General features: G+C 37.0%; 1 protein-coding gene across 3 annotated transcripts in view; it reads right to left on the reverse strand.

Annotated features, from left to right (window-relative positions):
* ESF1 (ESF1 nucleolar pre-rRNA processing protein homolog) overlaps positions 1-15,669 on the reverse strand; it is a 33,108-nt gene that overhangs the window by 10,813 nt on the left and 6,626 nt on the right. For all 3 annotated transcript variants that reach the window (XM_052784111.1, XM_052784112.1, XM_052784110.1), the window contains 3 exons: positions 14,668-14,782; positions 13,546-13,684; positions 7,200-7,361 (listed from right to left, as the gene is read on the reverse strand). In XM_052784111.1, coding sequence (XP_052640071.1) covers positions 7,200-7,361; positions 13,546-13,684; positions 14,668-14,782 — 416 coding nt within the window. The remainder of the gene's footprint in view (positions 1-7,199; positions 7,362-13,545; positions 13,685-14,667; positions 14,783-15,669) is intronic.

Consider the following 15,669-nt stretch of genomic DNA (forward strand, 5'->3'; position numbering starts at 1 on the left):
TTTCTTGCATCATGTACTAATGTCATAACATGACATGCATTAAGTTAGAGAAGTTTTTTTCAAGTCATCTAGCCTTTTAAAGCTACTTAGTACCAGTCTGATTTAACAACAGAAAAATAAAATTAAAAAACATTACACACCTGCAGTAAACCTAGATTCAGATTCAATGCTTAAGGTAAATAGGTTTGGGGTTTTTTTTAAATATTTGTTAACAAGAAGCAGAGATTAAGGGCATAGATTACTTGAAACATATCAGCCTCTCAAAGAAACAAAAAAAATATTTGAAAGAATGTTTTCTGTTATCACTTATTACCAGTTCAAATTGTAATAACTCAAGATTAAAAAAACCAAAACACAACCAAAAAAACCAACAAAAAAAAGCAGCAGCAAGAGAAATAAACCATCCTCATATTTGGTTAGCACACTGAGTTACCAGAAATAATTTTTGTACTTAACAGCTATGTGAACTGAAATCTTGGAGAAGAGTACCATTCTCTCACCAGATTCAGTGAGGAACTGTAACTATTAGACCATTAACTCAGATCTGCACCTCTTCCATATCCTTTTTTTACGGGCATGGTGTAAGAGAAGCCCTCAAGTTTGTGTTTCCTGATGTGTCAACAGCGGGGAAACGTGGCTGCATACTTTGCTGAAGGAAGTTTCATCTTTACTTTCAGAGTATGAGAGTTTTCCGAGCGTCCAAGAAAAGTAAACCCCATAGAAGTGCAACACATCTGGCTCTAAATAATTCTCGCATAACAGGATCAGACAGTTAAGTTTGGATGTGTTAATTAGGTTTACATTAAATTCCCTAATTTAGCACAGACTGCCACTGTTTCAATGCCTAGCGCTTGAAGCTGCATGCACAAGTATGTCCTAACCTTTAATTAAGCCTTTTTGTAAATATGCATTCTGATAGTTTCTCATCACATGATCACAATTTATCTTTTCCAGAGGATCTTAACCGTTTGATCTGTAGATCGTGAACATGTAACTATTCAATATTTTGTGTTACTGTTCAATGTATAGCTAAGTTACTGAACATAATAATGTACAGCAAAATTACTGAACATAATTGAACCCTACCCTAGCAACAGAATGGAGTTTTCTATAATATGCATCATTACAGTATTCAATGGTGCAAAAACGTCACCTTAAAAAAGAATCCATTAAATAACTGAAGGATCCCCATTTGACATCTAGAATATTTAAATCCAGAATAAGCACTTTATTTAAAAGCAATCTTCGTTTTTTGGTGAAAAATTCCATACACTTCAGGAATGCTTTTTCAAAAGTCTTTACATCACACAGCACTTCCATGTTATGAGGACAAATACTGGTTTCAGATGCAGCTTATACACTTTCAACCCCTTCTTCATGAGATGGGCGCTTGCAAAAACAAAATTTCATGATGTAAAGAGATTAACTGACTTGCCTTGCAACACACTGGAGCAGAATTCAGTGGCAGAAAGACAGAATCCATTTCCCTGGCAGGAGATAACAGCCTGAGCAATGAAGTATTTTTCTCCTACCTGTAATTCCTTGCTTCATTCACTATACACTTTTTTTTTTAGCTTCTGTAACAAATGAGTCAGATATCCTATAGTTAACATCCTCTTTTACGACATGACTGATAGATCTTGGGAGTGTGTAGGAATCGTGTTTCTGCTTCCCCCTCCAAGTCTGGTACTTGCCGTCTCTTCCCCAATTCTACTTGTTCGAATTGTCTCTCTTCAGCATCTCCTTCTTACCCTCTCAGTCCAGCCCTCACCTAACCAAATCCTACTCTCCCGCCCCTCACACCAGTTTTATTGCTCGGAAATCATACTCGGACCTCTCCAGATGTCCTAGACTAGATCCCATTCTTTCTCCCAACTCCCAGGTTTCTCAGTTGGCCAGTCCCCGCTCCTCATCATTCCTTCCAGCTCTCCTCAATAACGAGAAACTGAAAACAGAGTTCATAATGGAAAAAATGGGCAGTTTTCATGGATAGTTCTACCCGTCCTCAGAAAAGCAGGCAGAACATTTTTCTGAAAAACTGCAAACACAATTCCTGTTCTTGTGCTTGTCGACACTCCAAAAATAATTCAAAGGCTGGAGAGCTGGTTACAACATGTCTGAAACATGAAGTGTGGACAAGATCTAAAATCATATTAAACCATGCCTTATAGGAAGAAAAGAGTGGAGCAAAAAAAAGATAAAGCATCCTTCTACTATCCTGGAAAGAAGCCAGAATTAACCATAAGTGGCAAACCGTTACAGCCACAAAAATTGGGTACTAAACCAGGAAATATGCAGAGCCACGATAAAGAAAGGATATTGTATAGGTTCACTAAAAACATGCCACTAAGAAACCCTCTCATACAACAAAAACAAATACTTTGTTATTTCCAACTGTAGACCTCTTCATCTCCAAAGTCAAGGAAAGCAGAGTCAGAAAGCTTCCCAGAAATTGAACTACTATTACTTTGGATATTATTTTGCAGTACTTTTGTGGAAAAAATTACTGGTCAGGTAGCAACCTTGCAGATTCTCTCTGCAGACAATAAATACTGGATTAAAAAAATATATGTCACATCTCCAGAAAAAGAGAGACCCAAAATCTCTAAGGAGGTTACAAGATTTCTGATTTATTTGCCTGGAAAAATGGAATCATTTGATCCATCTGGCACAGAAGGACTTGGAGGAAAATACAGCCCTTTCTTGTGGTATTTGGCAGTCTCATGAAAGGCATTAGAGTTTCTCCACAGATTAGAATGGCTTAGAAACTACTGTCCAGACCACTTCCCGAGAATAAGAGTGTATTTAAGTGGTCAAAAGGCTTTTGATTGCAGAAGGGGAAAGGAATTGACTACTTTAGGTAGAATTATTAACTGGCCATACAAAAGGCTAATTTATACCCTTATCAATATAAATTTTTGTTAGAATAAATAAGTCACACTAGTTTTATTTAAGCTTCACAAATAAGGGCCAAGAAAAGAGGGGAAAAACGTCATCTATATTAGCATACAATTAAATCATACCCGAGCTAAAGTAAACCTAAGTATATTGCTTCTCATGCTGGTGGGAGAGTGAGGGAGGGTGGGCAGGCCAGAATTTTTACTTCTCTAAACACTTAGTTTTGAAAACTTCTGGAAGTTTAACAGCATGCAACTGTCACAATTATTAGATGCTAAGAAGATATTTCTCTATTCTCAAGAAAATCTAAATGAGCAAGTTCATCTTGCATGTAATGTCTTACCAGAAAAAATAAACACCTTGTTGCAGGTAGCTAAAAGGAATGGCAGACAGAAATATTCTGATAACATTAGAATTTGTCAGCCCCGAAGACAAGACATCTTAAGTTAAGACAGTTTTCCTAACATAGTATAACTACTGGAAAAAACCCCACCACACTTAGCAGCTAAGATGTCAAGTCTGAAGAACTACAGTGCTGACCCCATGGGTAGCTGAGCACACACTGCTTCGTGCTGCAAGAGGTAAGGCTGCTTCAGTCGGAGAACACATTAAGCGATTATATAGACAGAGATATATATTCCATACAAGCATTTTTGTGCTCCATATGATCTGCAACAACATGCAGTTGGGGTTACTATGCACTTTAAAGAGACGTGATTGCCTGCTATTCTACTTTTGATGAAAACAAATTTCAAATTTTCCTTTAAGCCTAGCTAAATATTTACATCTCATTCTCCAAAGGAAGAATTTTTAAGTCCAATTAAAAAAAAATTGTATGAAAAACTGGCTGAATATCATCAGAAATGCAGTTGTGGTCTTCTCCCTCTTCACCTTCTGAAGGGAGCTTTGGGAGCTGGATAAGGATGCATAGTAATTGTTGCTCAAATCAGATATGATTAAGAAAACAGATGGATGCTTAAATATAACACTGATTTTGTGCCTAAAAGAAAAAGACCAACGAGAGTTGGAACTACATCTAATTTATTTTTGCTGGCACTGTGGTTTATGTAAAACTATTATGATTCAAGAATAACTGAATCATTCACAAAGTATGCTTTCTATAACCATGTGTAAATATTTGTGCCAAAACTCAAATTTTTAAATTAATTCAAATCTCTGCCTTTCAATTGAAAAGCTTCCTAGATTTAACTGTTGTAACTCTCTGTATATTAAACATTTGGGCAGGAAAAAGATTTTGTAATAAGTCAAGCAGATTAAGGCAGAGCTTGATAATAAAAATATTTCAACAGCCATAAACTAGTTCTCAAAAAATTAAGGAGTCTTAAGAGATTATAACATAAACTATTTTTGAATTCCCAGAATGCTCCAACTGAACATAATTAAATTGTTCTGGAAATTAAATACGCACATTTGTTGAAGAAAAAAATAACATAATAACTGATGTACTTTTCTCCTTTAAGAAAGCACAACCTCAACTGTGTATATATTACCAGAGCTATAAACTACTGTTCAGCATGTGCTGACTATGCTCCACCGTAAAAAGAAATTTAAAAAAAAAAATCTCCCTTTCAGGTGTGCAGGACCTCCTCTCCAAATGCTGCCGGAAGTCAGTAATGGCTAAAGCGTTCCCATACATTACAGTCAAAAGCAAAGTTAAGACACTTGTCTTCACTTTTAGGACTTCTGTTTTGGACAAAACCATATTCCAGGGGCTAATAGCTAGTAGTGGTATTGACCGACTTCGTGGAGTTGAGTAGTATAACTAGCAGATGCAAGTGAACACTTCTATGATTTCCAGAACTTCTCTCTTTGAAAACACTCTAACTTTTTCAGGGGAAGAAATAAGGAAACACTAACATATACTGCAAAATCATAGCTCCTAAACTGACATCAAATACTATGAACTACCAATGTAAACTTCATTGTGCACACATGCACATTCAACCCATCATTATATGAACAAATATGACCCAGTGCACAGACATCCAACTGACTGTTACACAAAGTTGGTCATATTTATCAGGATAGGGTTTTTTTTTTGTTTTGTTTTGTTTTTCCATCCTTTCCTCAAAGGAGATGAGGATATAGCAAAAGTCCTAGGAGCCCCACAAGAAGGTGCAGTAAGGAAGGGGTTGGACTAGACATACTATGGAACAAATCCAATTTTCTAAAGTCAAGTTCAGTTGCAAAGAAACGGGGAGCTTGTGTATTAGGGAACTGGATTCCATCTCTACTACAGTTCCTAAACGTTAATAGAATTCACTTGTAACATGCGAGTCACAGTTTTAAGAGGCACAGCCTTTCAGAAAACTTCTTGCTCTCCCTGTGCAAGAGAGACTAAAGAGAGTTTCCTTTAGTCTCTCTCAAAACAATTTTCCATCTACTTCAATGAATGGTTTGCTCTAGATTCCTATGTCACCACATTACATTGCTTAAACTTTTTTAATTTACAGAACATCATTCATAAAATTTGCAAGATTCTTCAGAAGACAGACTGTATAACAAACAAAATAAACCCCTAACGTGTTTTCCAAACCAACACAAAAAACGGTAGCTTTTCTTAACTGTTTAAACAATGCCTGGCCTATATAAATACAGAACACATTCCTAGCAGCAATTGTTTCGACTGTGGTTTCCACCTTCAGTCTGAAAGGTGGCAACAACAAATCTTTATAAAAATCTTGTAATAGCTACCTATGTATGAAAACTCATTTGCCTTGAAAGCTTGGTGACACAACGAATTAAAGCTACTCAGTGCGCAACATCAAGAATGCAAATACTGACACACTGTGGACAGATAAAGTAAAACATGACAATCCAGCTGCATTTGCAAGCACTTGTCCTATAGTGTATAATACAGGCGTTCTCTAAAAAGTTTTGGGAGAATTCATGCCAGAAATGCTTGGAATTATATAAGCACGACTGAAAACACACAACTATTTTTAATGCCAGTGTATATTTTCGAATACAGATCTCACCAAGAACTAGAAATAAAACTATTCCATTCAGTTCAATCAATTTTAGTGAATCAGTACAGACCAGAACAAGATTTGAAAAGTGAGCACTTATATTCAACAGAAGTCACCTGAGTGAATTCAGAATGGTATTAGTGTAAATCATATAATTAGATATGCATTCCTAGCTGGAATTAACACATCAGTGGTGAAGGGGCTGGATTCTAGTATATCTCCGGTCTCAGTATTTACAGTAACAGATCAGGCTGTGTACTTATGTAGCCTGCAGTCCTACACCTACTGAGCCAATACAGCACCTTGCTGCCCCCCAAAAGGTAATGTCACAATTTCGTACTCTTTGGACTGCATAATTCAACCCTCTGAGCATTTGCCTAATGCTTGCATTTGCCTGACTCACTAATTCAGTGGAGAATATCCAGATTTTTTCTTCTTTTCCAGAGTAGTGCTGTCATTTTAGCAAATGAAATTAAGGTTGCAAAGAGATCTAACAAGTGCTAGGGCTGGTACAGGCAGTCAGAAGGAGCTCTGGGCCACGATCAAGGAGAAGAGGCCACAGTGAAAACCTTTCCCTTTGTGGATGTAGCGAGTTGTTAAATTGGCTCATTACATCACAGGGAAAGCACACACCCATAAACGAAGTATTAAAAAAAAAAAAAAAATCAGTATGAATGTCTCTTCATCATAAAGGAAAAAAGAAGAGACATTGATTTTCAGAACTCAGGACGAGTTCTGCTGGGATGCGATACGGTGAAGTTATCTTTTCTAATTTCCAGATGAAAATCTGGGTATCACTAAATACAACTAAATACCTCTGGTAGCTGGGATTTCTTCCTGGTAGCTTTCTTTTCCACAGAGCAGTCTCACAGGAAGGTCAGACTTCTCCCTTCTCTGTTCCCCCAAACATTCATCATTATGAAAGCAAGATTTTCAAACCATTCTCCTCTAATTTTATGCTATGTCTCCAAATCATACTGGCTTTAATTTTTAAAAGTGCAGGTATGTTTTATGACTCTACTGCAAACACATGAAAACTATTCAAGAAAATCTATAAAGTGATGAATGAAAAAGCAAGCACTAAAAAAAGTGGTGAAAAAATAAGATACAAAGAGCAGCTTACAGTTGAGGAACTGAGTTTAGTCATATTATTTCTTCTATTTACCTCATTGTAATCCATCTGGATTTCAATTTATGGAAAAAAAGGTCAGTTTCTACTACTATAAATCCAACGCCATACACTACATCCCTATTAGCAGGCCAATACTGCATATCTTTTACTGCATAGTAAAAGAAAAAAATAAAGCTTACCTGGAACCCATTTAATCTCCATTCCTATATCCTTTTCTTCCTGTTTTTTCTCTTTTTCTTGGATACTTTGCAAAAGTTCTCTGTACTTGGCAATTTGCTCTTCATCACCTTTCTGGCTTTTCCTGGGTTTGTCATCTTCCATTTCATGAGCTACATCACCACCTAGAAAGAGAGAGTAAAGCTATCACAGACAGCCTCAAGAAAGTGATCAATTGAAGTTAGTGTTTAGGATAAGGCAAATACATTGTTTCTAAAAAACAAGCTAAAATATTTTCATCTATTATTCCCCCAAAGAGTAGTCAGTTTTAGAATTGCCCTACTTAGATGAAATAAAAATAGTATCTGAAAAGACAAAGAAAATTTGCCCAGCAAAGGAAATCACTGATCGGACACAGCATCCTTTACTGCATTTTAAAGTAATTTGTTTCAGACTCCCTTACAGCAGAGTAGTACTTAAATCTCAAAAAATAGTTATGTAAAGCACTTTGAAAATAGAATGCTACATTTTAACAAATAAATCTTGCAAGACTCTGTAACAGAAATAACTATTCTATGCCTTAATCTTCAGTGACTTGCTGAATTAATAAATGAAGCAAGATGGAAAGAGGTTTTTTCCTTCCTTTTTAAAAAAAAATCCAATTACAATGTGACTTGCAACAAGCTTTTAAACAAATGTTTCAGAGAGAACATGCCTTTAAGGCTTTAAAGATGCTGCAGCTCCTTGAACTGCAGAAAACCAGGTTTGGGGCAGGCTCCTTTTTCTTTTTTCTCTGATTTAGCAGTAAAGCTATGCTTCCTACAGTACCGAGTTGCATGGACAGCGTAACTGGTGTATAGAAAGACAGATCACAGTTGTAAGTTAACACAGCGTGACCTCTGGTCTTTGGCTAAAACTTAGGTGTGATGCTGTTCTCTTCCACATCCCATCACTGCAAGCTCGTTGGCTGGGAGCAGAAATCTTTACTATTCATAGAATCATAGAATCTTTTAGGTTGGAAAAGACTTTTAAGATCATCGAGTCCAACCGTTAACCTAACACTGCCAAGTCCACCACTAAAACATGTCCCTAAATACCACATCTATGTGTCTTTTAAATATCTCCAGGGATGGTGACTCAACCACTTCCCTGGGTAGCCTGTTCCAGTGCTTTGACAACCCTTTTGGGGAAGAAATCTTTCCTCATATTCAATCTAAACCTCCCCTGGCACAACTTGAGGCCATTTCCTCTTGTCCTATCGCTTGTTACCTGGGAAAAGAGACAGACACCCACATCACTACAACCTCCCTTCAGGTCGTTGTAGAGATTGATAAGGTCTCCCCTCAGCCTCTTTTTCTCCAGACTAAAAAAACCCAGTTCCCTCAGCCATGCCTCATAAGTCTTGTTCTCTAGACCCTTCACCAGCTTTGTTGCCCTTCTCCAGACACGCTCCAGCACCTCAATGCCTTTCTTGCAGCGAGGGGCCCAAAACTGAACACAGTAGCTGAGGTGCAGCCTCACCAGTGCCGAGTACAGGGGGACAATCACTTCCCTAGTCCTGCTGGCCACACTATTTCCGATACAAGCCAGGATTTGCTAACAAGTCACATTTGCTAACCTCCAGTCAACTGGGACCTCCCCGGTTAGCCAGGACTGCTGATAAATGATGGAAAGTGGCTTGGTGAGCACTTCCGCCAGCTCCCTCAGTACCTCTTGGGTGGATCCCATCTGGCCCCACAGACTTGTGTGTGTGTCTAAGTGGTGTAGCAGGTCGCTAACCATTTCCCCTTGGATTATGGGGGCTTCACTCTGCTCCCCATCCCTGTCTTCCAGCTCAGGGGGCTGGGTACCCAGAGAACAACTGGCCTTACTATTAAAGACTGAGGCAAAGAAGCCAGTAAGTACATCAACCTTCTCCTCATCCTTTGTCACCGTGTTTCCCCCCTGACATCCAATAAAGGATGGAGATCCTCCTTAGCCCTCCTTTTGTTGCTAATGCATTTATAGGAACATTTTTTATTGTGTTTTACGGCAGTAGCCAGATTAAGTTCTAGTTGGGCTTTGGCCCTTGTAATTTTCTCCCTGCATAACCTCACGACATCCTTGTAGTCCTCCTGAGTGGCCTGCCCCTTCTTCCAAAGGTCATAAACTCTCCTTTTTTTCCTGAGTTCCAGTCAAGCTCTCTCTTCACCCAGGCCAGCCTTCTTCCTCGCTGGCTCATTTTTCGGCACATGGGGACAGTTAACTGCAGCTGCTTTTCCACTTTCCTCATCAGAAGCTGAGATCTAAGAGGAAAGCATCTGCTCACGCAAAAAGCAAAAGGCATCCTGTTTTGAAGACCAAGAAGAAAAATAAGCCATTTTGTTGTTTCTCCTTCCTGGTGTCATGTGAAACGAGAAGTAAAGCTATACTGGATGGGAACCAAACAAATCCTTAAGCTAAGAAAGGCTCCCTTGAAACTGGATAAGTAAGAGGCTACCAATTTGTATTTATGACTGGTTTTGCTAGTTTTGATACAAGAAATTTAAGTGGCAACGCATATTGTCATACTTTCTCATCTAGATAAAACATGCATTTGTTTTGTCAAAATTAACAGTTTTAAAACAAATGTTCAACATCGCCTTCAAAAAAACCTTAACAGCCTTTTCATTCTGTAAGCAAATAAAGAACACTTGACAACAGCTGCAAGAAAGGAAAGTGAGCTGAATACGTTCTCAGTTTGTTCAGAGTTCAAATAACCTTGTCACTAGCTTTCAAGTATCAAGCTGTATTGCACAACAAGAGGAATCACTTTCTGATGGATATTAAGGCAGTAATGCTTTCTGCCAATAGCCTGTTCAAAGACTTTTTGAACAAAACACACAAACAAAACAGAAAGTTCTGCTGCATTAACAGCTGCACTGCAAGAGAAAAACAATTAACCTGTGAAGGAAAAAATGGCAAAAGCTGATGAAATTTAGAGTACAAAATAGGAGTATATTCTTACTGTTTTCAAAGGAGAGTAGTAACAGAAGCCCAACACCACAAGAGACTGTGCTCTCTGCTCAAACTCCTACTGTAGAGAGCAGGGCTCTACAGAGTTCCCTATAAGCCTGTTGGTATTCAAAAAGTGTTTGGCTAACTCTTAGATATATGGTTTAACTTTTAAGTTGCCCTTTGTGGAGTCAGGACTTGGACTCAATGATCCTTGTGGGTCCCTTCCAACTCAGGATATTCTATGATTATACATCAGGAACAGCTAATTAAATAAATATACTGATAAAAGTATTTTGTCATATAGTCTATTCAGGTATTCTGTGTGGCTGTGCAAAGCCGAACAGCAGAAAAGATGTTGTTGCTCTTGCAAAGATAAAAAAAACAGAACAAAAGCTTAGGCATAAAAACCATAATGCTTAATTTGAAGCATCATTTAAAATGCCATACACTAAGTCACTTGTGCTCATGGTCAAAACAGCAATTATGGGCTGGATTTGATGCACGCCACAAACGCTTTCTAACTGGAACAAATGCATCCAAGTAACAGAAAATTCAGAATCAATGTAAAGGAGATACTCTGTACTATGAACCACAACATACCAGGTCACTGAAATACTTGACATTACAAAACTATTGTATAATAGTATTACTAACATTCATGACCACATATTTTAAGTTTAAAAATTCCATAAAAAACCAGATTAGAACAGGCCAAAAAAACCTGTTCGTAAATAAAACATTTTAATAAGTTAAAAAAAAAAGAATAAAAGTACAGGACATTTTTTTCCTTCTTATCACAATCCTACATTTCCATTCAAGCAGCTGACATTGATTTTTCCCATTTGTGCATAGTGCCACATAATTCTGCTGGATGGAATCCTGTTGGATGGAATCCTGTATTATCCATTCAGTTATGTGATACAAAAGTTCAGGAACACGTTAAAGACATGACAACATAATTCCTCTATTAATAACTTACTTTTCAAAACATCATTAGAATCTAGACATTTCCAGGTTTAAAATTTGTTAGTATGAGAAGATTACTTAAGGTCAATTTCTTTTCCTTCCCAGCAATGGAAGTCTATTTTTTAAAATTCCTGGAATGTTGCTCACTTATAGATGTTTGCTTTCATCACCACCCTATTACAGATGCTAGTCTTTAACATAGCGGTAGTCTTGTACATAACAGAAGATGGAAATGCTTTCCTCTGCATCTACTGCTCCCATGCAGATACTTTACTCAGCATTAATAGAGAAACTAAAGCTCACAGAGATGCAGTTCATAAGTGCATTTTTATGTAAGATGAGAAACAAATGGACATTAACCCTGCCAAGATATTGCCAAGCTGAGTTTGCTGCCAGAAGATTTCCCAACTCTATAACCAGAAAAATCTGTAATGTTCTTTTGCACGCTCCAAACTCATCTCTGATTGCAACAACCTGCTTTAATGGAGTATAAATCAATTTTAACATCTGTTTGAAAGATCTGATTAAGGCTTAATGCAATTTTCTTTGCCTTATAATTTAGGCTATATATATTATTAATTAAGGGCAGACTGAATTTTAGAGTGAAAACAAGCAAGGCAATTGAGGAATTTACATGATGGTGAACTATACACAGAAGATTTACGTACCTTATGAAGTTAAGATTACATTCTCTTTATATTCTTAAAAAGTACGTGAATCAAAAAACATTTAAAAGATGTTACTACTACACTCTAAAGTTCTCTTAAATATGTTCTGCTGCTTAGCTTTCCCCTTACTGTATAAGACCTATAGCTTAGGAGTACCAGAAGGCCCATAGCACAGCTTTTCTCCACTGCCATTCACACTCCCCTGGTTACCCAAGAAGAGCTACTGCCGGACTGAAGAAGCTCTGTACAATCCACATCTCCCTCAGGACCTTCTAAGGTCTGGAGTGCATTCAACACCCTGTCTAGGCCATTCCAACAAGCAGAGTCTTAGGGCAGCTTCCTTAGTATCTCCTTGCCCTGCAGAGACTTTAGTATGGGTATAGAGGACCAAGAAGAGGACAAAACACTGTATTAACCTACATATAGATTTCTGCAGTGAGCATTGTACCTAATCCATTTAGTTGTTAGCCACTCCATGTTTCAAAGCAGGACTTTTCCTCTGAAAAGGAAGCACCTCCAGTTCTATTGAAAATAATTTTATCTCAGAAATCAAGAGATTAAAGTAGGTATTGCCAAACTTGACAAAGAAATGTTAAGGTGCCCTGTAAAAAAGAAAGAGAGGGGTAGGAGGAAAAACAAAAAGGGAAAAAAATGATTTTACACTCAGAGGTGGAAGCTTCTATTCAGAAAGCAGCTATTTAGCGGCTTAATCATTAGGATAATTCCTAATCACCTACCGTTTGGTAATTTGTTACTCAGGCTTCACAGAAAGGCAGCAGGTCTTCATTCAGCACTGAATGAACAGAATAGCTACCACATTCTCTACATAAATCATTCAAATGTATGAAGAAAAGCAACTTTTCTTTAACAGATTTATCCTAACAGCAATAAAGAAAATATGCCATGATTTAGATCACCTGTGATCTTGCTACTTGAAATCACTCAAATTATAATCATTATACTTGGCTTAATCAAACATTAATTATACCAGGTAAAGAGATTTTGCAGTACAGAAATGAAAACCAGAAAGGTGGTTTAAAGCTAGGGTGATAATACTTAAGCCAAACTCTCACTAACGAATCTTCTAAGTAAGCTGTAATTCCAAATTCAGTTAATGTACTTTGTCTTCAAAAAGAATGTAGTAATTTTGGGGTCATACTAGTGATATTTCTTTGGAGAATCAGAATCAGGTTTGCATAATAAATCTCAATTGTGGCTTTAGAGATACCATTTTAAAAACCTGCACAATGTGTTTTCTTATCGTGTATAAAGAACACTGGAAAAGTGTATTTAACTCAAACAAACAAACAAAAGAAATAAAGAAAAAAGGAATGTCAAGTTCCAGCAAATTTAAAGAACTCTACAGCTTCCATGTTAGCAAGCCTAACTTCTGAATCTTTTCCAAAAAAATTTTAGCATCTGTCAACCTGTCAGTGTTCTGTCATCAATCCATTTATTTCTGAATTGAAAAGAGCCCAAAAAAACCAACCAACATGCTCACCACCAATTTCCCTCCACGTTTAGGTCACACACACAAAAAATATATGCCACTTTCAGAGATGTTTAGGTCTGGAGGAAAGGTAGGTTATTTTCATAGTAGAGCCTGACCACAGCTTTTATATAACGAGCATAATACTGACCCTGTAAAAGACAATATGCAAAGCATTTTCTAAAGATATGGAATTTACATATTTAAATAACTTGTGTTCAAAACACTGCAGCTAATGACGTTGCGGACAACATTTATTCACCTAAGTACCTTGCTGCTGTTCTTCCTCTTCTTCACTAGAAGAAGCCAAATAAGCTTGAAAATCCATGTCAAGAAGTTCCTCTTTTTTAAAAGTTCTGCTAAGTGACATTACTCGTTCATGATCTGTCTCATCCCATGTGATATCTACCTTAAAAATAAAAATGCCACTTGTAGAATCTGAAACACTAAAATTAAACATTGTTAACTCTGTTGTTTTAGGGAAAATTACTCGACATCTTCCATTTAAGACGCAATGTAAAACTGTTACTGATGTTCTCTACAACAATTAACTATAATAACTGTTTACTAAAATAAATTTAATTACAACTTTTTGGAATTTGTTCTACAATAAGTTTCAATGAGTTTTAACTACATGAAAGAATGAAGAAGTCTCCTCATGCACTGAAGGGTTCTGTAACAGCAGGTGACAACACAAAACCTCTGCAAGCCAAATTTCCTTTGTGGCAGCAGATGCTGTTGTTGAAGCAGCCACCAACTCCTTTCCTTCCCTCTTCCAGCAGCAACTCATTCCTGGAATCATGCATGGATTGCAGTGGGGACAATGAAAACATTTGCGCAACTGCACCCTCAACCGGAAGGTGAAACAGATCTGACTGAAAAATGATCCAGCAGGAATTACTTATTTCTCAACTAATCACTTCTCCAATGTGGCTCACTTCATGGCCAGATGGAAGTTTTGGCTGTCACATAAGACAGAGTAGGAATAAATAGCTACAAGGAGGGGAAGCAACTGTTTAAGCCTGGCACTACCACCAAAAAGGCTCTTGTTGAGCTACAAACAAATACCCATTTTAGGCAAATTACAAGATTTTACTGTGAATAACAAAGTAATTCCACATGCAACTTGTAACAGAGGTATAACGAGGTCAAAATGTAGTAGTTAATTTGTAACAAAGAAGCTGAATCTCTGTTAAAATCCAAAACTCCAGCTTATTTATGGGGTTGCAACTTGTGGCTCTGTAACATGCTTACATCTTTTAATATGTTTGATGTCTTTATTTTGAAATGGTGAAGCTAATCAGGAATCTTTCCCCACTACTTATATAATTTATAAGCCGACAATAAAACTAAACAAATTCAAAAAACATTACAAAAACATTGTAAAGATACCTTTGATGTTCCCATAGCGGCAGATGTGAAGTACTTTGGCTTGTATACAGCTATGTTCACTTCTGAAGCTTCATCTTTTGGCTTATCATCAAATGTAACGTTATCTGGAATAAATCTTAAAGGCAAATAAAACATGTTATTATTCAAATACACTGGGAAATTTCATAGTACAAACAGTATAAGCTTTTCATGAGTATGGTACATCAGCACAAAAGAATTTGCTAAAATAAAAAGTTGGTAAGACTGAAAGGGAAACAAAAGAAACGGACAAGTACTCCACACATGTAAGATGAACTGTCTGGCTTCTGCATGGCTATTTCACAGGTTTTTGATGTATAACACCACCATGTTGGGGAAGTAAACTAAACAACTTTCAGTTTGGTATTAGCAGGGTCAGAGGTGTTTTTGTTTGTTTTAAGAATAATCTTTTCAGGAAGCTTAATATTAAAAATTCAAAAGAAAAAAGTGAATAAAATAGAATTTGGGAACAGATAAATAAAAAAATTGAAAACATTTTAGGGAAGCCTGGCACATCTTTAACATTACAATTAGTAGGGGACAAAAAAAATATTAAAAAGACAAAACTCGTGTTACAATGGAAGTTAGATAAAAACCCAACCCTTTGTACACTACATGAGAAATTACTTGGGCTGCTTTTTTTTTTTTTTTTAAATCATTGCAAAAGTAATCTGATGAATACTATTCAACATTAAAATTTAACAAAGTAGATTAGGAAAAGCATTCAAGAGTTTTAAGCAGCTGTGTCTGTTGTAAAACACTATCTTTCTATGTTTCAAAGCATGAAAAGTTACATGTTCATTTGGCAGAGGTCATCATCTTCAAAACGGTTCAAAGCAAATGAACTAAGTTCATCTAGAAAATGATTCAAAGCAAAAAGACTTATCTTTCACTGACTTCCAAGAGTGCCCATAACACAGGCCCCAGCACGCAAAGCCAGTTTCTGCCAAAACTTCTTATGATTTAGTAACTTCTCTTCTGCTC

This window comes from Harpia harpyja, chromosome 4, assembly GCF_026419915.1.
Source record: "Harpia harpyja isolate bHarHar1 chromosome 4, bHarHar1 primary haplotype, whole genome shotgun sequence".
Classification (NCBI taxonomy): domain Eukaryota; kingdom Metazoa; phylum Chordata; class Aves; order Accipitriformes; family Accipitridae; genus Harpia; species Harpia harpyja.